The sequence below is a fragment of the Nicotiana tabacum genome, chromosome 18 (assembly GCF_000715075.1).
Source record: "Nicotiana tabacum cultivar K326 chromosome 18, ASM71507v2, whole genome shotgun sequence".
In the NCBI taxonomy this organism is placed as follows: Eukaryota; Viridiplantae; Streptophyta; class Magnoliopsida; order Solanales; family Solanaceae; genus Nicotiana; species Nicotiana tabacum.
Genome location: NC_134097.1, coordinates 64661348 through 64686653, shown reverse-complemented (window position 1 = coordinate 64686653; position 25306 = coordinate 64661348). Strand labels below are relative to the sequence as shown.

At 39.3% G+C, this 25306-nt stretch overlaps 1 protein-coding gene across 1 annotated transcript; it reads right to left on the bottom strand.

Annotated features, from left to right (window-relative positions):
* Positions 1–22444: 22444 nt before the first annotated feature.
* On the bottom strand, positions 22445–23407 carry LOC107793705 (pathogenesis-related protein 5-like). The gene is made up of 2 exons (XM_075236164.1): positions 23384–23407; positions 22445–23189 (listed from the first exon to the last, which is right to left on the bottom strand). Exons 1-2 carry the CDS (start codon positions 23405–23407, stop codon positions 22620–22622), a joined length of 594 nt encoding a protein of 197 aa, XP_075092265.1. The 3' UTR covers positions 22445–22619.
* Positions 23408–25306: the final 1899 nt, after the last annotated feature.

Sequence of the window (25306 nt, the reverse complement as noted above, 5' to 3'; positions counted from 1 at the left end):
ATGACATGTTAGTCAAGTATTTGAATGCAGGAGATCATTTGAATCACCTCTAAGAGACTTTCAACATCCTAAGAAAACTTAACATGAAGCTCAACCTAGAAAAATATGCATCCGGGGTTGGCTCCGGTAAGTTCTCACGAAGAAGGATTGAAGTAAATCCCGACAAAATCAAAGCTATCGAGGACATTCCAAAATAGATAACAAGCATTAAGGAGGTGAAGAGATTAACCGGTAGGTTTGCAGCCTTAAGCAGGTTCATCTCAAGGTCCTCAAAAAACTGTCATGACTTCTTCTCGCTCCTAAACAAGAAGCACAATTTTGAGTGGACCCGAGAATTCTAACAGGCATTGAATGACCTAAAAAAGTACTTATCAAGCCCCCTGTTATTGTTAAAACCAGGGTATGGCGAGCAATTGCTAATATACCTAGCGGTTTCGGAAGTTGCGATTAGTGCCATTTAGTCCGAGAGGAAGAAGGTACACAATTTGCCATTTATTAGGTTAACAAATGTTGTCGAGAGTGGATACACGATATTCGAACCTCAAAAAGTTGGCCTTGGCACTCGTAGTCGCCTCTCGAAAGCTTAGGCTTATTTTAAGTGCCAATTGATAGCTGTTGTGACAACCTTTCCTTTAAGGAATGTCCTTCACAAGCCCGAGTTGCCAGGCTATTTGGCTAAGTGGGCGGTCGAAATCAGTGAGTTTGACATTGAGTACAAACCCACGACTGCAATTAAGTCGCACGTTTCAGTTCCAAATTAATGCCCTTGGCCACTAAGGAAGTCGTTCTGGTGTCAGAAACGACATCAGGAGTTTGGACCTTGTTCACAGATGGAGATTCCCATGGAAAAAAGGACTAGTCTCGTGATATTTCTAATCACACCCTCGGGAGAAACCCTGAGGCAGGCCATTAAAATTGTTCCGTTAATTAACAATGAAGCCAAGTATGAGGCTTTGGTTGCAGGACTCAAATTAGTTCGAGGACTAGGCTCTAAGTTCATCAAAGTAAAATGCGACTCTTAGCTGGTAGTAAACCAAGTGCATGGGATCTATGATGCAAAGGAAGAGCGTATGCAATACTGTTTGAACAAGGTTAAAGCATTTCTTTCACGTTTTAGGGAATGGTCAATCATACACATTCCAAGGGAATAAAATGTGGAAGCAGATGCATTGGCCAACTTGCGGTTGTCCACGAAGATGAAAGGATCTGACTACGAAACAGTTGTCCAACTTCTGCACTCGGTATTGGATGTGGACGGTTACTGCAAGGTCAATTTAACCACTTTAGTCTGGGACTCGAGGAATGATTTCGTTGAGTACCTTCGACATGGCAAGTTACCCGAAGACCCGAAGGTGTCTTGGGCCTTACGAACCAAAGAAGATCGTTATTGCCCCGTAAATGGGCAGTTATACAAAAGATGATACCAAGGACCTTTGGTCTGGTGGTGTCTGGGAGCCTCATAGGCGGACTACGTGATGAGGGAGGTCCACAAAGGAGTTTGCAGGAATCATTCTAGCGTAGATTCGTTAGTTCTGAAATTGATCAGGGTAGGTTACTATTGGCCTCAGATGGAACAGGATGCGAAGACGTTCGTTCCAAAAAGTGACAAGTGTCAACGCTATGCACAGTTGTTACACCAACCGGCAGAACCCTTGCATTCGGTATTGTCCCCATGATCATTCATGAAATTGTGGATGGACATAGTTGGTCTGCTACTACGCGGTCCTGGAAAGGTAAGATTTCTTGTAGTTTTTACTAAATGGGTTAAAGCAGGTCCTTACCAAAAGATCAGTGAACACGAAGTGATAGACTTCATATGGGAACACATAATCTGTCTATTCGGAATACCGAAGCAAATTGCTTCTGACAATGGGCCATAATTCATAGGCTCGAAGGTCACCAAATTTTTGGAAGGTTTGAAGATCAAGAGAATAACATCTTCACCATACCATCCCAATGTTAACGGGTAGGCTTAATCAACCAACAAGGTGATCAATCAAAACCTGAAGAAAAAGTTAGAAGATGCTAAGGACAAATGGCCCGATGAGCAACTGGGAGTACTATGGTGTATCTGACAATGGCAAAGTTGAGCACAAGAGAAACACCTTTCTCTCTCGTATATGGAATAGAAGCTCTAATACCGGTAGAAGTGGGGGAACAAACATTAAGTTTTTCTCGAACAAATGAAGAAGCAAACAATGAAGCATTGCTGGTAAGGATGGACTTTCTAGATGAACATAGGGACTTGGCAACCGTGAGGATGGTGGCTCAGAAGCAGAGGATGGAAAGATATTATAATCGCAGGGTCAATCTCCGTTACTTCAAAGTAGGAGGCTTGGTTTTGAGAAAGTGACTGAGAATACTCTTGAAGTGAATACAGAAAAGCTGGGACCAACATGAGAAAGCCCTTACCGGATTTCAGCTATCATCTATAAAGGGTCATACAAGTTGGAAAATCAAGATGGAGTCAAATTGCCCAGCAACTGGAACGTGACTCACCTCAAAAGGTATTAATGCTGAAGGATCCTATCAATACTAAAAGTATGTGCTGCACTCTTTTTTCCTTCATCCAGTTTGCGTCCCAATCGGATTTTTTGGCAAGGTTTTTAATGAGGCAGCAATGAAAGCATACTACGCAAAGGAGTGGCATCAGCAAAGAAAAGACCTTTAAATATCAAGGCACGAAATTTCACATTAATGGTGAATGACTGTGGATAGTTAAATAATCTTTAGCTCAATGGCAAGCTTTGCCTTCAATTACTAAAAAGGATTATTTAACCTTTCACATGTTGTTGCCACTGATGAAGCAAGACATTCAGTGTTCTAATTCGCATACTTCGCATTGAAACACTAGGGGAATAGTATAAGATATGCAAAAAAAAAATCCATGAAAATCGGGGACTGCTAGAAATGGGAACAATAATGTCTCATCGGGGCCGAGGACTACATTACCATCCTTGTAGAAATAAGTTGTACAAGTTAGCCATATGCCGCACTCCCTTTTTTCCCTTTTGGACAGGGGAGTCCGGGTTTCGATATTCATGGGGGAAATAACTCATTTCCTTTTGGGAATTTGGGTATTTGGAGAGTCGCCACCTAACGGATTATGGTGCGTTAGGGCACCTGGAGAAATTAACTCATGAACTAGTTTGCATTACCAGAGATTAGGGTAAGGGCTCGAAATAACCTTGAGGGGAAGGTGTTAGGCACCCCTCGCGGTCCACAACGGTGGATCCCGGCCAAACTTAAACTATATGAATTAGTTATTTTAACAAATAAATAATTTTAACACATACTCGCAAATAAAGGCATGTTTTGACATTCTAAGTACATGTATGATTCAAGTAATGAAAACAAGGGAAAGGTTTGAACAATCTTGCATATATATACGTAAAGAAAAGGAAGTTCATTTAAAACACATAGGAATTGGGAAAGAAGGGTCCTAAGTTGGTTAGTCTATAGGATCATACCCACACAATGCCCAGTAATCACTTCTCAATAAGGGGCTACATGTGACATTAGCGCGTAGTCATCATATCATCACTACCCAATTCCCTCCCCTTGGTCATAGCATAAAGCGTTCTAGCAACCTTGAAAGATATCATATGTGTGCACTACCCGTCCCTTCCTTGTGGCCCTGGAGGTAATTAGGACCTCTAATTTAGGTATTTCTAGACCATCCTAAGGTACTTAAAGGAGAAAAATCTAGGCGTCAACCAAAAACAATTAGGACTGTATTAAAGAGAGAACAATTAAAGGCTCACATTTTCCTCCACAAACAGAACAAGTAAGTGCACGTATCAAACAACAATGTTCAGATATCTAAGAGGAATTCTATAATAGGATGTCTAGGTGAGTAGTGAATATGCAGTATTGAGTTAGGACCAAAGTGTAAAAGAACTTAATCTATTTGCCTATTGATTTTTTTTTAAACCTGTTGAAACATGAGCAGTTACAAGTACAAGGCGCAGTTTTACAATTACAGAATTTTAGTCACCCTACAGGCTTACCTAGGCGTATAATAGTGATGTCCTATGATCATGGTATCTCATCATTAATCAGGAATGCAATGAGACAGTAAACAATTTTAAACGAGCAATTTGGATCATATAGGCATGCTCTCTAGTAGTATTAATTGATGCAGCATTGAAAACTTATTAAAGAAATGAATAGATTAGTTAATTAAACTGATTCAGAATCTACAAGCATGAGTTAAAGTTAAACTAATTTTAGGTCTCATTAAACTGGTTTAGATCCTATAGGCATGATTTCTAATTAAACATAAGGTAAAGCAAGTAGAACTTATTTGACCAAAGCAAAATCCCTATAGGCATGATTTCTATTAAAGCTGATTTTAAATCCTATAGGCGTGATTTCTATTAAAACTGATTTTAAATCCTATAGGCGTGATTTCTATTAAAACTGATTTTAAATCCTATAGGCATGATTTCGAAGGAGATGAATTTGAATACATGCTCTAATGGAAACTGAACCTCAGTTGCTTTACACCCTATAGGCATGATATCTAATTATATGAAATGCAGCAGGTAGAATTCATTTTAACCAAGAAATCCTATAGGCAGGTTGTCTAACACAACACATGTAAATCAAAATAAACCCTATAGGAATTTTATCTACCCAACTTTACCCACAATATACAACTACCCTCCCTTTTCATTAGTCACCCCAATATTTTTTTATAATTAATTATTACAGACCAAGAATTGAATGAATTACATAATTATAAATATACATTAAACTATATGGAGCCTGAAGTAGGCCCAAAGTAATTTCCAAGCCTTCAGTAGTCTCAAGTGCTCAAAGTTCCATAGCCAATCTCATGTCTAGGTGTGTCAGAGTTCCCTAAGGGCCTCAAGGATTCCGGGTAGTGCTCACACCTATACCTTTCTCAAATAAGAACTGATTACGTGCAGTGTGGAATTGCCAGCCCTGATATGCCAGAGTTCAGAGAGATTTCAGGGACCTCTAAGCAATACACATACAAGAGGGGCAGGACTTAATGAACTAAGAGTAAGTGGGAGTGCATAATTTTAACAGTATAGAGAAGGGTCTTAGAAGTGAGAAGATTTTTTGAAAACCAATACTAGTTTGAGTAAAATAGTAGTTGGAAAAGCATGAAAAAGAACATCTTGAAATCAGAATACTAGTCCCAGAACAACTTCAGAAAATATTTTGGCAACAAACTTCACACAAGGAGAAAGGGGTAGGGACACCTAGAATGCACCTTAGTGATAGCAAACAAATACACAGATTCCTCAAGAAGTTGTGGAATTGACAAGTTAGTTACAAAGATATGTTAATACATAGGTCTTAGACATGACCAATACACACAACTAGAGTACCTTTGAAAGGGCTAAATGTCTTAACAAGATTTCATTAGTGAACTAGAGTAGGTAAGACTTAGATGAACAAACTAGACAAGCATTTCATGAAGCATTCAAAGTTTTAGAAATACATATAGAACAAGCAGAATTTAGACATGCTGGGTGAGACAGTAAACAAACAATGCAACTTGGACATACTAGTGAATAAATAGGATTCATGCAATTATCTAAAGCAGGATTGGGCATGCTAAACAGTATACTAGTCATAGCTTTTAACATAACAAACTTAAACATGCTGAGTGATACAGTAAATAGGCAGTGTAATCTAAACATGCTGGTTACACATTGAGCATATGACAGTAGAATAGCAAATAGAATTGGAAATCACAACTAATGAACTGCAGCAACAAAGAAAACACATAGTTTTGGAATGTGAATTGAATCGGGACATACCAGTCAAGGAGAGAATACAGAGTATAGAGCAGAGATGGTGCAAATAGCCAACCTTGGCTTACAGCTGGCTGGATTAGTGAGAATTACAAGTAATAGAAGAGAATAGAGAGCTTTTGAGAGTGTGAGAGTGTAGATGAACTAGTGTTCGTGTTTAAGAAGTTAAAATAAGAGATTTTATATAGTAGTTCGAGAGCAGAGTAAATAAGGTAAAGTAATCATCAATCATCAATTAAGAAATTTCAGAATCAATCACACAAGGATTCAACATAGTTTTTCTCCTTTAATTAAGGAAAATCAACCAACGGTAAAGATAGCAACTAATTAAGGCAAGCGGTTCAATTAAACGGAGTAAAGAAATAAGAATCATAGGTCTTGTTAAAGAAAAGAGTTCAAATCCAACCAAAAATAAAGATCTTCAGAATAGAGAGTCAAGGGTTTAATTAAGGAAAGAATCATGCAAAGAGTCAGTAAGTATCGCAGACAATTTCAAATAAGGCAAGAAAGGAATAGTCAGGAAACATATTGATAAATCAAGAATTCAAATCAACACTAATTTAAGGGTGAAAATATATGTTTACCAAAAATAGGCAAAAATGAATATAGACATATAGAATCAGTAAGGAGTCGAACCAAGAACCTTAGTAGAGGCATATTAGGATAAAAATCACAAGACATCTAATTAGGCTAAAGAAAAATCACAGGAACCAAAGCATAAGACAAAGTCGGTACACAAGTAACTCAGAAGCCAAACAAAATGTTGAAACAAATTAGGGTTTTTTAGCATAAACGAGTTAGGGTTAGAGAAAACCTTATGAAATCGGTTAAAACACATAAGAAATAGAAGATTAAACACTCAAAATTATCAAATGTTTTGGAAAAAAAATTCGGGAAACCCTAGTTTAGAAAAAATGGAAAACCATTCGAAAATCAGAAGGTTCTTGTAAAACTCATATGAAATAGGTTCGATATGTCTTAGATCTTGCACAGATCTGAGAAGTTCAAAGGACTAAAATTAGGGTTTCGAGAAGAACAACATAGAGGTGAAGAAGCAAGCTTAGAAATCCATAGATCTAAGGCGATATAGGAAGATCTTACTCAAAATCGAACCGGAACAGCCTGAAACAGGCGAGCAAAGACCAAAGGCATAAGCAGACTAACCCTGGTCCCTTGATGACCTTGGAGATGGTGATAGCAGTACAGGAGAGTCCATTAGAGGCCTGGGGGTGGTGAGAAACCACCATGGATGGCCATAGATAAGTGGTGGAGTGGGTGGATTAGGGTTAGGTTTTGAGAGCATTGGAGAGGAAAGGGGTTTTAGGGCGGCTGTTTGGGTGAGAGTGGCCGAGTTTGGGGGTCTTTTGGAAATAAAAAAAGGTAAGGGGTAATGGTAGCCGTTGATCTTTGTGATCAACAGCCAAGATTGAAAGGATTTGGGGCCGGGTTGGGTTTTATAGATTTGGGCTGGGTAAGTTTTGGGCCTGATTGGGATTGGGGGGGGGGGTTAAAATTAGGCTAATTTAATAGGCTAGGTCCAAAATAAAAAGGGGCTATTTATTAAATGCGTAATTAGTTGCTAAGATAATTTTAAAAAATGGTTAATAAATTATAAAAATGATTTTCATACATGAAAATATTTTAAAGTAATTGCTTAATATTTAAAAAATATAAAAGACTATTTTCCGATAAAATAATGTAATAATGCATGCATAGGCTATAATCGCAAAGTAATTGCAATTGCATCCTAAAAATACCAATGTGGCTATTTGTACAATAATTGAAACTTGATATAAATGCAAATGATAAATTAAGCCACAAAAATTATTATAAAGTTATTGTGTGACACAATCAATGATTGTTTTATAAATAAAATGTTGGGATAAATTAATTAAAATATTTTTAAAATGGAGAAATTGTATGAAAAATACTAATTGGTGCCAATGCATAGTTTTGAAAATATTATGGGAAAAATTGGGTATCAACTCCACATATATTGGAATTTTTTTTACTTTATAAAACGAAATCTATGTACTTTTAAAGATAGAAGGAATAAAATAAAGTCCGTTTATTTTTATCTTATTTCTTGTCCAAATGATGAGTTGATTTTACCATTGAAAAGTTAACAAAAAATTCAAATGCTTATGCCCGAATGAAAAGGAGATGTCCACTTCAAGAGCATCGTAAACATGAGAGGGCCCTATCTTATGAAACCCTCACAGTAAAGGGTAGGTTCCAGAAGATTTTATATCCAAAATCAAAAGCTTTTGGATGAAAATATGCCTCAAGCGTTAATCAACTAAAAGGGAGTATTTTTAAACAACACTTAAGCAAGAAATGCTTTATTTATTTATCACTTACGAAATCCGATAAAAGATCTGGAACAATTATAAAGAAAAAAAAGAAGAGAAAAATAAACTATGCATCGTCGTCGTTGACGCCCGGAGGGAGGGGGATCTATATTTCCCTCGGTAGAGGAAGGCGGATCAGCTACCGGTTCGAGGTATTCATCTTCATCTTCCTCAATCTCCCCTTCGGTCCCCGAATACTTAGAACCAGTGCTCGAAGAGTCAGGTGAAGCAGGTTGATCGGGAAGGCGTTCACGAGCAGACAACTTCAATTCTCAGGCCTGGGTAAAACAATCATCTATATTAGTGATGCCTTTTGGCCTCTTCTAAGATTTTCCTTCTCATATGATATATGGCATATGTTTTCTCAAAGATGAGTGAATCCCCTTGTTCTTGGAGTTTGGTTTTAAGCTTATCGACCTTGGTCTGGAGTTTTTCCCTTTCAGATTTCATGGCACTAAGGCGAGAGTCGAGCTCAATATTTGTAGTTGAGTGAATCCGGTTTTGATCCATGGCTCTCTTGAGCCTATCCTCCATCTTGGCTCTCTTTTACTCTACAGCATTGGCCTCCTCAATTTTTGAGCTTAATTCTTCCTTTAAATTATTGATTTGCTCATTGAAGTCAGACTCGCGCTCGGCAGCAGCAAGCACAACATCATGAAGCTCGGCCCACTTAGCCTTAGCCTCCTAAAGTAGTTCATGTAATTGAGTGTCTTCTTGGCTGTGGGCCATTTTATCTTGGATGCTTTGCTATAATTGGGTCTCAAGCTCACCCATCTAACCATCTTTTGCTTCTAACACTGGGAGGCGCACAGTAAGTTGGTTCCTTTCGGCCAATAGTTGATCCTGCTCGGAAGCAAGACCTTACTTATCAATGATTAGTCTCTACAGGCCTTCGGAAGTAAGAAAGTTAGCCTGTAAACGAGAATGTCAAAGTTGGGATTTCCATTGCAGCAGGTAAATGGAAAAAAGGTTATAAGAAACAAGTACGGTACCTATGTTGCATTGTACATGGTATTGTTTAACAAGTACTCTCCCAAAAGGAAGTGCATTTTCTTCCAATTTTTTTTCGAAACCAACGGATTCAGATAGTTTGCAAGCTCCACTGGCTTGGAAAAAAGATGGCACTCCTTCGAAACAGATAGAGTAACACTTCCCCTCCCTCATGGATTTGAGAAGGGGGTGAATAATCGTGCCCCAAATTCCCATGGTCGGGAGACCACGGAGGAGATGTACCCATTTCTCGATCGTCCGTTACCTGTGGAGGAGATGTAGTTGGTGTTGGTGGTAAAGGAATAGTTGGTGTCAATGGGCGTGAAGTTGTTGGTATGGAAGGATGAGAAGCAGCTACGGCAGGGACAGTATTGATTATTATTTGCTTAGTGGTCGAAGGCAAAAGAGGCCCAGGGTCCGAGCTCATTGGACCGGAAACAATGGGGATTGGAACGCAAGAATCAGCATTATTCACGGGGTTCATCTCGCCCCAAAGTGCTTGGGTTTCTTCTATGGTCAGGTTTGGAAGCTCTCTCGGCTGAGCTGATGAAGATATTTTTCTCCTTTGAAAGGGAGCCACTTCATCACTGGCTTCCCCATCATCCACAATAACCACTGCAGCTGGCTTAATTGTTGTTTTCTTTATTTTCTTATTTTAAGTCCCATCTAAAGAAGAATGTCGCCTTTTTGTTGCTTATTCTCGGGCTGGGGACTTCGAGAGGAGGCACCCTCGCCTGAAGCAAATCTGCGAGCACTGCTTTGAGCAAGGGAATTTTGTAGCACCCTCTTGGCCTCTTCGGAGTCAGTTAAAATGTCGACCTCGAGATAGGTGACAGAGCCCTGCACAAGTCCTAAATCAAGCAAAAAAAAAGGAGTTAGAAACTCTTTCATGAAGTTACTTATGTTCTTATATAGATAAAAAAGAAGAAGGACTAAGTATACCTTGATTTTTATCCTTCCACCCGTATTTGAGGGCCATTTCTTCCACCTGCAGAATTCTTGTGTTGTGATTTCTAGAATTTTATGAACCCATTAGTCCAGGACTTGAGCCCGTGGTGGTTCTCATCGGGTAGCTGGAATAAAAGAAACATGAAAATCAGCAACAATGGAAAATAATCTTTTCACGAAGGAAGAAAGTGAATAAATCAAAAATGTGCGAAAGCTATTCCACAACTCAGGAAAAGATAAAGTTGTGGACGGGATGATGTCCCTGGTAGAGATGATGACGAATTGCTCCATCCACCCATGATCATTGTCATCATCTACGTCGGTGAGAAGAGTGTGGTAGCCACGTTTGCTGAAGTTTATTACTACCCCACAAAAAATTATGGGAGAGTAAAGATTCATCATGCAAGCAAGGGTTAGGGTTTTCACGGTCTCCATGTATAGCTGCTGAAGGCAAGCCACCGTTCGCCATATTTATGGGCCTACTTGTGCTAAGTAGATCTGGTACATGTGGAAAAATTCCAAAAAATGGGGTCGATCCCTTCATTCAAACCTAGGGAGAGTGGACCTACGGTAAAGGGATATGTATAGACATACGTAAAACCCACCTTGGTGAATTAACATGATCTTTCATATCTGGAGCGAGGTTTTCAAGATTAGGGCAATTGCAGTCTTCCTTCACATTTGGGATACTAGAAGGGCAAATGGAGGAGGGATACCTACTAACGGGCTAAGTCTTTGAATATGTAGAGGTGGCCTTAGCAGTACTGAGATGTTCGGGTGGGACAGTTCTTACAGTGGGAGGTTCAGAATCGACATCAGTTTCTTTGTCCTTGCTTTTTAGACCAGAGCTTTCGAAGAGTACAGAGAAAGAAGCCACGGTAGTAAAGGTTCAGAAAATCTTTTGCTAAGAGAGTTGAAGAAGGTGGAAAATTCTAAGCAGATGCAAAGAGGAAGAAGGTCTTATGAAAATTTTGGAAGTAAAGAAGTGAAATAATAAGTAGAAATGAAGTTATAAATGGTAAAAATCGTGGTCACGATTACCTCGAAAACCGGCAAAAATATTTGCTTAATCGCGGGGCAACACATGTTCAGGGTGTTAAATGCGAGAAGAAATGCGTCCTTTCAAGTGTCAGAGACTGTTCAGGAACTTTCCCCCAAAGAAAGGAATCATCACCAATTTTTTGGTAACAAAAAGATATGTCACCGAAAAGTAGAGAAACTATCTATATAAGGCAAAATTGGTTTATAATGAATAGTCGAATTGTAGCATGACATGTGGAACCAAAGATAGGTAAAATCCAAGTCAAATAACAACCAATATCGTATACAACAAATTCAATCGACATTGAGTAAATTCCTAAAGAGCATGGTCAACAGGGAAAGATCAACTATTTGCCATCGGATAGCATTCAATGAGGGAATATTCTATAACATTAAATGAGGGACTATTACAGAGAATATTTGCATTTATGGCCAGCCCTTACATGCTAATCGATGTCTTTTTATTATAATTTAAGAGGAGTTTGATCCTAGCATCTTGTTTCCCTAGAAAATGCTATAAATATTAGGCTTAACAACAATTATAAGGGGACAAAATTCTTTGCAAACATATGCTGTATTTTAATTTTTGTAATGACCCGACAATTCGTTTTGCCTTTTTAGAACCTCGTTATACTAAATAAGACTCCTCGTATGTGCTTTTACTGTTTTATGACTTGCGGGGATGGTTAGTTCGGGATTTGGAAATATCAGGTTGAAATTAGAACACTTGGTTTCATGGTTTGGCTTTAAAAGGCTAAGTCTGACTTCGGTCAATGTTTTGAGTAAATGACCTTGGAATCGGGATTTGATGGTTCCTATAGGTTCGTATGATAATTTTGAACTTTGGCATATGTTCAGAGTGGGTTTTGGACGAACCAGGAGCGTTTCGGCACCTAACAGTGAAAGTTGGCTCTTTGAAGGTTTTAAAGTTCTTTAAATTTGTGTTAGAGTAGGTTTTTTTGTTATCAAGGTCCAATTGTGATTCCAAGACCGGGAATAGTTTCGTAATGTCGTTTATGACTTGCACACAAAAATTGGCATCATTCCGAGTTGATTTGATAGGAATCCAACGTGCGAAAGTATTTTTAGAAGTTTTTGAGTTTCATGAGTTAATCCATGTGTTTTGGCATCCGAATCATGATTTTAGATGTTATTTCGGTGTTTTGATCATGTGAGCAAGTTTGTATGATGTTTTTAGACTTTTGTGGACTTTTGGCGTGGAGCGTCGAGGGCTCAGGTGAGTTTCGGATGCGTTCAGATGGGTGGAAGGACTTCAGTTTTTTTTTTTTTTGGTTTCTAGTTTGGTGCTGAAGGTCTCGCAAATGCGAAGTTTTGATCGCATTTGTGAAGAACCATTCGCATTTGAGAAGATGGAAGGCACTGTGGAGTTCGCATTTGCAAAGTTTTTGGTCGCATTTGCGACCATGGCAGAGATGGCCAGTCTTCGCATTTGTTATCGTTTTGTCGCATTTGCGAACAAGGTGTCGTAAATGCGACACCTGCGACCCATGCAATATCTTTTAATGCGGAACTTAGCTTTATTTCCCTCATTTACCACTTGGTCTTGGACGATTTTGATAGCATCTTTGGGAGGGGTTCCATCAACATCAAGAGGTAAGTGATCCCTATCGATTCTTTAGCTAAATACACGAATCATAAGTAGGTTTAACATGGAAAATGGTGGTATTTATGGAATTTTTGAGGAAACCTTAGGGTTTTGATAAAAATGAGATTTAATCACGAAAATGATTATGAAATTGGGTTAAAATCATATATTTGAGTTCATGACGATAGGTAACAACTTTCTTCGAAAATTTCTTGAATCCGAGCACGTTGGCCTGGGGTGAATTTTAAGAATTCTTCAATTGGAGTTGAGTAATCACTTTAATAGTTGGGATATGAACTTTTGAACATGTATTGACTATTTTATATAATATTTGACTAGTTTCGAATTGTTTGGCACCGAATTGAGGGTTTAAAGCGCAATTATGGACTGAAAAGTAAACTTTGAGACGATATAAGTATCTTTTCTAACCTTATAAGAGGAAATTAACCCCATAGGTGAATTGAATTAATATGTGTTTCTATTTATGGGAGCTACGTACGCACGAGGTGACGTGAGTCCATACGTAGCTACTAATTATGCTTATGTCCGCGTAGCCTTAGGTTTAAACCATGCCTTGATAATATTATTATTTGACTATGCTTATTATTTGATTGAATAGAGCTGAGATTGATGATTTAGAGATTTAAAAGTTTCCAGTTTGACTTTCTTGTTTTTTGAAAGAATTGAGGAATATTATGATAACTTTGAGAAATCTAAGTTCACTCGTTCCGCGAGCGAGATAAATTCCATTACTCTCATAAGAGAGGGTTGTTCACCTCATCAGGTTAATAGATGCATCTATGATTCGTATCGTTCAACCCTCGGCAGTTCACATAGTATATGTATATGTATTTTTGATCGGGTCGTACGTCCTCCGCATAATTCGTGAGTAATAATATTTGGAGCCCAATTATACTTGATATCATTTTTATTGGCTTGAGAGGTTAAATGATTCAATGGTAGAAATTGATTTGGGACTTACTATCAGAGAAAGAATTGTTTATTTATTTCATGTTATTGAGTTTTATTATCATTTACATAACCCATGCTTATTTAGAGTTTCGGTATTTTATTATTAGCCCATAGTAAGCATCGGAGTAGACCCATCGTCACTACTTCTTCGAGGTTAGACTAGATACTTACTGGGTACATGTTGTTTATGTACTCACGCTACATTCTGTACTACCTATGCAGGATCTGAGGCGCGTGCATCTGGTTATCATCCTGGCGTCCACTCCTGATTCCTCTGAGACTTCGTGGTGAGCTGCCTTCTGAGGGCATTACGCAACACTTGAAGTCTTTCTATTGCATTTACTTTCTGTCTACTTCATTTTAGATAGTAGTTTAATATTCTTTTGTATATTCTACTAGTAGCCCATACACTTGTGACACCAGGTCTTGGCATACATGCTAGTAGACACATGATGAATTTTGGATATTTACTTATCTCACTTGCTTTCAAAATTATTGATCTCTCATTTTATTAAATTCTTGCTTCCTATTTATGCACAAATTAAAAATCAGTTATTTGTAAAATGTTAAAAGAAACAATCATGTGGTTAGTTCAATGTTGGCTTGCCTAGTGTTAAACTTGGGCGCCATCACGGCCTATAGTAGAATTTAGTTCGTGACAACATGGTATCAGAGTACTAGGTTCATGTAGGTTCACAAGTTATGAGCAGGCCTAATAGAGTCTTATGAATCGGTACGGAGACGTTCGTACTTAGCTTCGAGAGGCTATAGGGTGTTAGGAAACTACTCTTTTTCATCTCATATTGTGCAGTTGATATTATACTAAGTATCTTTCACTTATTCTCTCACATATGGTGAGAACGCTCACAGCGGATGTTCCCGACCTGGGAGGAGATGCTCTCCCTGTTGCTAGTTGCCGAGGCAGAGGCTGGGGGAGGGCACTAGCCCGTAGAAGGGGACGAGGACGTCCTAGAGTTGCTCTAGCTATGCCACAAGCGGATCCAATAGAGGATCATATTATTGAGGAGCAGGGCGAGATGCCTGCAGCAGAGCCAGCCCCGATAGATTTCATGTTAGCGTCGGGCTTTCAAGAGGTATTGGGATGTATGCTACGGTTCATTGATACTATGACCCAAGTTAGTTTATTTCCAGCAGACCTAGCCACATCTCAGGCGGAGGGGCGTACAGACCCCTTTTGCTCAGGATCCTAGGCATGCAGCTGTTGTATATCATACCCCGGCACACTACCCATGGGCTAAGCCCATCCAATGGTAGTAACCATACCTGATACCAGACTAGCTGCGGCTGGCAATCCGCAGAAGCTATTAGACCGATGGACTAGGCTACACCCTCCTGTCTTCAGAGGTGAGTGACATGAGGATCCCCAAGACTTCATTGGCTGGTGCAGGGATAGACTGCATAACATCAGTATATTAGAGTCCCACGAGGTAGATTTCACTACTTTCCAGTTGGAGGGCAGGGCCCGTAGGTGGTGGAAGTCCTATCTTCTGGGCAGACAACCAGGTTATCCTCCCATGACTTGGGATCAATTTATATGCCTTTTCTTGGATAGGTATATTCCACCCTCTCAGAGGGAAGAGTTGCGGTTTCAGTTCAAGCAGCTCCAGCAAGGTCAGATGTTAGTGACCGATTATGAGGCGAGATTCTCTTAGTTGTCTTGCCATGCACTTATGATCTTCCTACTAAGGCGTAGAGAGTACGGAGGTTCATTGCGGTGTTGCACTCAAGCATTCAGGCCACTATAGCCCAAGAGGTCGAGATAGGGACTTCTTACCAGCTAGTTGTAGAGATAGCTCGGAGGATTGAGGGTTATCATCAGCGGAGCTGAGAGTAGATGCCACGGGACAAGCAATTCCACTATTTTGGAGGGTTCAGTGGTTCCCCTTCTAGGGGAAAGGGTCAGTGTGGGAGAGGTCAGCCTAGCAGGCCTACATATCCAGCATCGTCGCCTCCTCAGGGTGCGCTAGTGCGACCTTATTTAAGCGCTATGCTAGAGAGTTCCTACTGCCCACCATCTATTCAAGATTCTTCCAGTGGGTATTCAGGACATCAAGGTCAGACTTTAGGGCAGCAGTCTACCGCTCTCAGGGGTTGTTACGAGTACGGGGATCCTGGCCACATGAAAAGGTTTTTCCCCAGACTTCGGGGTAAGGCAGTACAGCAGGGTTCTCAACCTATGATTACATCATCAGCTGCTATACCGTTCAGCTGCCCTGAGATAGAGGGCAGATGGGTAGGGGCATCTTAGAGGTGAAGGCCAGGCAGGTGGTGCTCCAACTAGATTCTATGCTTTTCTGGCTAGACCAGATGCAGTGGCCTTTGATGCCGTGATCACAAGTATTATTTCTGTCTGCGGTAGGGATGCTTCGATATTATTTGATCCTGGGTCTACCTACTCATATGTGTCATCTCTGTTTTCTCATTTCCTGGATGTTCCTCATGAGTCCTTGAGTACTCTTGTTTATGTGTCCACTTTGGTGGGCGATTTTGTTGTTTTGGATCGGGTCTATCGCTCATGCATTGTTACATTCTATAGTTATGAGACTAGAGCGGATCTTCTGCTTCTTGATATGCCCGACTGTGAGGTCCTTCTAGGTATGGACTGTTATCTCCATATCACTCCATCCTTGATTGCCATGCCAAGACTGTTACGTTGGTTATGCCAGAGTTGCCTAGATTGGAGTGGGAGGGTTCATCAATCAGCATACCTAGTCAGATCATCTCTTTATAAAGGCTCAATACATGGCCGAGAAGGGTTATTTGGCTTATCTATCCTATGTTCGGGATACTACCACCGAGACTCTGGCGATTGATTCAGTACCTGTAGTTTAGGAGTTCTCCGATGTATTTCCTTCTAATCTTCCAGGCATGCCACCAGATCGTGATATCAATTTCTGTATTGATTTGACTCCAGGTACCCAACCTATATCTATCCCACTGTACCATATGGATCCGAAAGAGTTGAAGAAGTTGAAGGAACAACTTGAGAAGTTGCTAGCAAAGAGGTTCATCAGGACGAGCGTATCGCCTTGGGGTGCACCAGTGTTATTTGTGAAGAAGAAAGATGGGACTATGCGGATGTGCATTGATTACCGCCAGTTGAACAAAGTTACCATCAAGAACAAGTACCCGTTGCCGCATATCGATGATTTGTTTGACCAGTTGTAAGGTGCCAGGGTGTTCTCTAAGATCGATTTGAGATCGGGGTCATTAGTTGATGATTCAGGATTTAGATGTTCTAAAGACTGCTTTCCGGACTAGATATGGCCATTATGAGTTTCTAGTAATGTCCTTCAGTCTGACTAACGCCCCGGCGGCATTTATGGATTTGATGAATAGGGTGTTCAGGCCGTACATTCATTCGTTTGCCATTGTCTTCATTGATGACATCTTGATCTACTGGCATAGCACAAAGGGGCACGAGCAGCATTTAAGAGTGGTACTTCAGACCTTGCGGGAACAGAAGTTATATGCTAAGTTCTCGAAGTGTGAGATTATGTGGCTTTCTTGGGGTATGTTGTATCAGGCGAGGGTATTAAGGTGGATCCCAAGAATATTGAGGCAGTTCAGAGTTGGCCTCATCTTACTACAGCTCCTGAGATCGGGAGCTTCTTGGGGTTAGCATGTTATTATCGCTTGTTTGTGGAGGGCTTCTCATCTATTGCAGCACCTTTGACTAGATTGACCCAGAAGGGTACTCTATTTCGTTGGTCCGATGATTGTGAGGTGAGCTTTCAGAAGCTCAAGACCCCATTGACTTCAGCATCGGTGTTAGTGTTGCCTTTCGATTCAGGGATGTATACTGTGAATTGCAATGCTTCACGCGTTGGTTTGGGTTGTTTACTGATGCAGGATGGGCGAGTTATTGCATATGTTTCACGCCAGCTGAAGCCCCATGAGAAGAATTATCATGTACATGATTTGGAGTTGGCCGCGATTGTTCATGCTCTTAATATCTGGAGGCATTATCTTTATGGGGTGTCCTATGAGGTTTACACTGATCATCGCAGCTTGCAGCATTTGTTCAAATAGAAGGACCTCAATTTGAGGCAGGGTGGGTGGCTTGAGTTCCTAAAGGACTATGATATTACCATTCTTTATCATCCGGGCAAGGCGAATGCAGTTGCGGCTGCCTTGACATTCTTTATTAGCTTTGGACATTCAGTCCTTGGCTAATAGACTTGTGTTGTTGGACATTTTAAAGCCCAGTCGAGTTCTTGCAAGCGTCGTTGCCCAGTCTTCACTATTGGAGCAGATCAAGGCTCAGCAGTTTGATGATCTGCACTTGTTGGTTCTCAAAGAGACAGTACTATAGCGTGGTGTCAAGGAGGTTACTATCGGTAAGGATGGTGTTTTACGACTCCAGGGTAACCTATATGTTCCTAATGTTGATGGCTTGAGGGAGAGGATTCTAGATGAGGCACCCAGTTCTCGGTATTCTATTCATCCAAGTACCACGAAGATGTATCGCGACCTAAGAAAGCATTATTGGTGGCGGCGGATGAAGAAGGACATTGTTGAGTATGTTACGAGGTGTCTAAATTGCCAGCAGGATGAGTATGAGCATCAGAGGCCAGGTGGCCTAGTCCAGCAGATGACTATACCTGAGTGGAAATAGGAGCGCATTACTATAGACTTCGTATTTGGGTTGCCGCGGACCTTGTGGAAGTTTGATGCAGTGTGGGTCATTGTCGACAAGTGACCAAGTCAGCAACTTCATTCTAGTTATGACCACGTATACTTCAGAGAGGTTGGCCCAGATTTATCTTTAGGAGATAGTTCGGTTGCATAGTGTGTTTGTTTCCATCATATTAGATAGAGGCCCTCGGTTCACTATAGAGTGAGTTGGGGACCCATGTAGATCTCAACACAGCCTTTTATCCATAGACAGCGGGCAGTCGGAGCAGACAATTCCAATCTTGGAGGACATGCTCAAAGCATGTGTGATTGACTTTCGAGGGCAGTGGGATCGATTCTTGCCTTTGGCTGAGTTTGCTTACAACAACAGTTATCAGTCCATCATCGAGATGCCTCCATTTGAGGCTTTATATGGTTGGCGATGTCGTTCTCCCATAGGATGGTTTGAGCCCGACGAGGCTAAGTTATATGGTACTAATTTGGTGAAGAATGCCTTGGAAAAGGTAAAGTTAATTTAGGAGCGACTTTGCACAGCACAGTCCATATAGAAGAGTTGCATAGATCAGAAGGCGTGTGATTTATCATTTATGGTGGGCGAGAAGGTTCTCTTGAAAGTCTCACCGATGAAGGGGATCATGAGGTTCGGGAAGAAGGGCAAGTTGAGCCCAAAGTTTATAGGCCCATTTGAGGTGTTGAGACGAGTTGGGGAGGTTTTTTGTGAGCTTTCTTTGCCTCCCAGTTTATCGGGAGTTCATCCAATTTTCCACATATCTATGCTTCGGAGGTATCATGCCAACATGTCACATGTGTTAGACTTTAGCACAATTTAGTTAGATGAGAACCTGGGTTATGAGGAGGAGCCAGTTGCCATTGTTGATAGGCAGGTTTGCCAGTTGAGGTCCAAGAGGATTTCTACGGTAAAGGTTCAGTGGAGGGGCCAACCAGTCGAAGGGGCGACTTGGGAGTCTGAGGAGGACCGGCGGAGCAGATATCCACACTTATTCAGCAATCCAGGTATGATTCTAAACCCATTTGAGGATGAATCATTGTTTAAGAGGTGGAGAACGTAACAACCCTACCGGTCATTTTACTTTTTAGAACCTCGTTCCCCTAAATAAGACTCCCTGTATGTGCTTTTACTATTTTATGACTTGTAGGGATGGCCGGTTCAGGATTTGGAAGGGTTTGGGTTGAAATCAGAACACTTGGTTCCATGGTTTGGCTTTAAAAGGCTAAGTTTGACTTCGGTCAACCTTTTGAGTAAACAACCTCAAAATCGAGATTTGACGGTTTCAATAGATTTGTATGATGATTTCGGACTTGGGCATACGTTCGTATCGGGTTTTGGACGACCCAGGAGCGTTTCAGCGTCTTATAGTGAAAGTTGGCTCTTTGAAGGTTTTACAGTTCTTTAAATTTTGTTTCGAGTAGGTTTTGGTGTTATCAAGGTCCAATTATGATTCTGAGACCTGGAATAGTTCCGTAATGTTGTTTATGACTTGTACGTAAAATTTGGCATCCTTCCGAGTTGATTTGATAGGAATCGGACACGCTAAAGTATTTTTAGAAGTTTTTGAGTTTCATGAGTTTATCCATGCATTTTGGCGTCTGATTCATGATTTTAGATGTTATATCAATATTTCGATCACATGAGTGAGTTTGTATGATATTTTTAGACTTGTATAGATGTTTGGTGTGGAGCTTCGAGGGCTCGGGTGAGTTTCGGATGCGTTCGGAGGGGTTGAAGGACATCAGTTTTTTTCTGGTTTCTAGGCTGGTGTTGCAGGTTTCGCAAATGCAAAGTTTGATCGCATTCGCGAAGATCCTTTCGCATTCGCGAAGATGGGAAGGTTTCGCAAAACTGCCTTTTTTGCATTTGCGAAGTTTTTGGTCGCATTTGCAACTTGTGCAATAGCTATTATTGCGGGACTTAGCTTTATTTCCCTCATTTTCCACGTGGTCTTGGACAATTTTGAGAGCATCTTTGGGAGGGGTTCCATCAACATCAAGAGGTAAGTGATCCCTATTGATTCTTTATCTAAATACATGAATCATAAGTCGATTTAACATGGAGAATGGTGGATTTATGGGATTTTTGAGGAAAACTTAGGGTTTTGATAAAAATGGGATTTAACTACAAAAATAATTATGGAAGGGTGAAACTCATATATTTGAGTTTATGGGGTTATGGGTAATAACTTTCTTCAAACAATTTTGGAATCAGGGCGCGTGGGCCCGTGGGTGAATTTTGGGAATTCTTCTATTAGGATTGGTTAATCACTTTAATAGTTGGGATATGAACTTTTGAACATGCATTGACTATTTTATATAATATTTGACTAATTTCAAGTCGTTTGGCACCGAATTGAGGGTTTATAGCGCAATTGTGAACCAGAAAGTAAGCTTTGAGACGAGGTGAGTCTCTTTTCTAACTTTGTAAGAGGGAATTAACCCCATAGGTGAATTGAATTAATATGTGCTTCTATTTTTGGGGACTACGAACGCACGAGGTCACGAGAGTCCGTACGTAGCTACTAATTATGCTTATGTCCAGGTAGCCTTAGATTTACACCATGCCTTGTTGACACCATTATTTGATTATGCTTATTATCTACCTTGAATATAGGTGAGATTGAGGATTTCAAGATTTAAAAGTTTCCATTTTGAATTTCTTATTTTTTGAAAGAATTGAGAAATATTATGATAAATTTGAGAAATCTATGTTCATTCGCATCGCAAGTATATTCCGCAAGCGACGTAATTTCCACTGCTCTCATGGGAACGGGTCGTTCGCCTCGGCAGAATAATAGATGCATCTACGGTTCGTGTCGTTCGACCCTTGGAAGTGCACACAGTATATGTATATGTATTTTGGATCAGGCCGTACATCCTCGGCATAATTCGTGCGTAATAATATTTGGAGCCCAATTATACTTGATATCGTTTTTATTGGCTTGAGAGGTTAAATGATTCAATTATGGAAATTGATTTGGGACTTACTATCGGAGAAAGAATTGTTTATTTATTTCTTGTTATTGAGTTTTATTATCATTTACATACCCTATGCTTATTTAGAGTTTCAATATTTTATTATTAGCCCATAGTAAGTGTCGAAGTGGACACCTCGTCACTACTTCTTCGAGGCTAGACTAGATGCTTACTGAGTACATGTTGTTTATGTACTCACGCTACACTTCTGTACTACCCGTGCAGCATTTGAGGCAGGTGCATCTGGTTATCATCCCAGCGCGCACTCCTGATTCCTCCGAGACTTCGTGGTGAGATGCCTTCTTAGTCCTTTCCGCAACACTTGAAGTCTTTCTGTTGTATTTACTTTCTGTCTACTTCATTTCATACAGTAGTTTAGTATTCTTTTGTATATTCTACTAGTAGCTCATACACTTGTGACACTAGGTCTTGAAAATTTTACTAGTAGACACATGATGATTTTTGGATATTTACTTATCTCACTTGCTTTCAAAATTATTGATCTCTCATTTTATAAAATTCTTACTTCCTATTTATGCACAAATTAAAAATCAGTTATTTCTAAAATGTTAAAAGAAACAATCATGTGGTTAGTTCACTATTGGCTTGCTTAGCGGTATCGTTAGGCGCCATCACAGCTTATAGTCGAATTTGGGTCGTGACACTTTTGCGCTCCATTAAATAACTTTACTTGTTCTTTATCACTGCTTTCACTTTTGTCCTCAGAGACATTGCATTCGGGTCATGCTTTTCATCTTCATCAATTTCAATTGCTAAATCTCATTTTTAATCTTATTTCTTTATTAGCTTTGGATCAAATTAGTTCGTCTGTTTATAATCCACGTAACAAATTTAACTGTATTGTTTTACGGGTAAATAGACAAATGTTGCAAAGCGTAGAATAGTCAAAATATGATGATTAGAATCCGCATGAATATGCTACCTAGGCACGGCACAATCAATATTGAGAATTGACTTAATTAAACCTGTCTAGTTCTTAAAGTGTAATTGATAGATATATAGGACTAGTTCTTTACTAGGACAAGAAAATAAAACTTAAATGCATCATGAGTGCGCCAAATCATTACATAACAACCAATTTAGCATAAAACCATAGCTAAATCTTTATATTGATCGAACAACAACAATAACTATGTCCAGAGCCAATAAGTTGAGATCGGCTATAGAAATTTTCACTGCTTTATTTAAGCCAATAGTGCAACAAAACAAAAGTATTATAATAATATAATCGCAAAGCAATCATCAAATTGATCAAGAACTGCTTGGGCAAAACGTGATCAAGTAGTCTGAACCAGAACAAGTAAAGGTGCTGGAAGCATGATCATATGCATAACTATAAGCAGTAGGGCACGCGTTCTTGAACAACTGAGAATAATGCGTCGGTTGGCAAGTTTGTGGCGTTGCATGATCGCCGGTGCAACAATATTCCGGCTTGTTAAACTGCGCACAAGCACTCTTACATGCCACAACCTTACCAGAATTATCCAAGACCTGTAACTCTTTCGGACAGTTTCCGTTCACGTCGGCGATACAACTGGCGTATTGACAGTCACCGGAGCCACCAGAAGTCTGTATACCGACACCCACATTGTATCCATCCACAAGGCTAAGATCGTAAAAGTCTTTCTCATTGTTGCTTTTGGCAATGGTGAATTCTGCTAGACTCACTGGCGGTACACCAGCGCCAGTGCATTTTAGTGCACCGCAGTCGCCGGTGATGCATTTTCCGTTACCGGAATTGTCAAAAGTGCATCCGGTTCTTGCCCAGAACCGGCCAGACCAACCGGAAGGAGCTGGTAGGCTGGCGGATGCAGCGTATAACTTACGGGTTCAACTGAACCCATAACTTTCGACAGAGTAAAAATTTATATGTAAAAATTCATTAAAATTGCAAAAATAGTAGATATGAACCCATAAATTTAAAAATACAATGGGTTCAATATTAAAAGCCTTAAAATTGAACCAACAAAATTTAAATTCTAGATCCGCCTCTGCTGGTAGGTGGATGGTGTCACCGTGGGATAATGAAAAGCCGCCATCCCCTGAGATGGCGGCACCTTTGGCGGAAAGTGTACCGGGCCATACCGTATAGGGGCAGTTGTTTTGCAAGGTGAATACAGTGGCTGAAATAACAGTGATCGCTTCTGCATGATATGATACAATATGATGAGCTAATATGCTACTAGTAAAAGCCAACTCAAAATAAATATATCATTATTCAAGTCTACAAGAATGAGTTTAGTTGAACCTAACTGGCCAATCATATAAATGTTACTTTCTCCGTTTTAAATTAGATGAGGTACTTTCCTTTTTAGTCAGTTCCAAAATAAATGACACATTTCTAAATTTGGAAATAATTCGATTTTAAACTCTTCATTCTACCTATTTTACCGTTAATGAGAAACTTTTATAACCACACAAATGTTATGATCCCACGGAGTTTTTACCCCTTAAGCTTTTAAGACCACAAGTTTTAAAAGTCTTCTGCGTTTTATTAAACTCGATGTTGAGTCAAACTACTTTATCTAAATTGAAACGGTTGAAGTGTATGTTAAAAAAGGTTCGAGAACAGCTCAATCTTGATTCTTTAATGGACAACATATATGTTGTTTTCTTTGATGATTATGTGAATAAATTGTCAAATGACATGTTTTGTAATACTCTGATGACTTATTACTCGACAAAGTTCAAACAAAAACCAAAGGAAAACTCTAAATACGAATATTTTGAACTGAACTACTCTGTGCAGACGCTTTTTATTGGTTAAAAGTTTTATAAAAGAGAAATTGAGGGTATTACTTACATTGTCGAAGTTTTCGTCTAGCTAGTCTCCCTCACTTTTGGCTCTTTTTGCTTATTGTTCTTTTTAATAAATTAAAGATCGGTTACCAGCGAATGATATAAAATTTGCAGTTAAGACATGAGAGAAGAAAGGGAAGTTAATTCGAGCTGCAATACCATGAAATTCTTTTGAATTAGTTAATATCAGAAAAAACTTGCAATAAGAATAGAATAAAAAATAATAAAGAATTAATTAATCATAGGGACTTGGGGTAATGAAAGAGTTAATAAAGACATACCCAACATGATCAGGAAAAGGAGCAAAGAAGAATATTTTTGCATGGCAGCCATCTGAAACACACAAAAAAGGTGTATAATGGAAGAGAGAAAATCAGGGAAGAAGTTGAGTAGTTGGAGGAGTTAATATTGGAAAATCAATCACTAGACCACTGCCTATTTATAGCAACTAATATCTGAAGAAACTAACAGAAAAAGGAAAAGATAAATGAAAAGAAGTTACTTTGTTGATGCATATGCTTGATCTTTGTTGGGAAACAAAACTTACACCTTCTAAATCAGTAAAATTAATTAAACTTGGTTTTCGACTGATGAAATCAATGCAATTTTAACCTTCTCATTTATTTTATTTTATTTTATTTTATTTGTAAAATATCCTAGAAAATTGTGGTTTTAACATAAGCACTTTAGTTTTAAAAGAGAATACTCCCCAGTCCACTTTAATTGATTTTTAGGTCTTTTTTTGGTCCATAATATTTGATTTCTTCAAATATCAAGAAGGATTAACTTCTTTTTTTTCAAAGTTACCCTTGAAGTAGAAGAGCATATGAGTATTTGTTATATTTTCAATGAACAAATTAAGGTTAATTTGGTCAATTTCATTATTAATTAATGTTAAAAAGTGAATTCCTTAATATGTGTGAAAAAAACTAAAAACAATTAAAGTGGATCGAAAGGAGTAACATTCTTTCGAAAGAAAAATTTAAGCAGGAAATAAGGGAAGATCAAGGGGAAAACTGCAAAAGCTGGGCGTTGGATTGCAATCCTTTTTCTTTCTCTTTTTTTTTTTTTTTTTTAATTATCACCCGCACTATTGTTTTCTGTGAAACAATAGAATACCAAAGAAAAAGTAATTAAAA

Bases quoted from the DNA above. Each gene is read 5' to 3' on its own strand.
- LOC107793705 (XM_075236164.1), bottom strand. From the start codon at position 23,407: ATGGCGGCTTTTCATTATCCCACG. The intron at 23,190-23,383 runs GTGACACCATCC...TGAACCCGTAAG, and splicing joins CGGCTTTTCATTATCCCACG to TTATACGCTGCATCCGCCAG.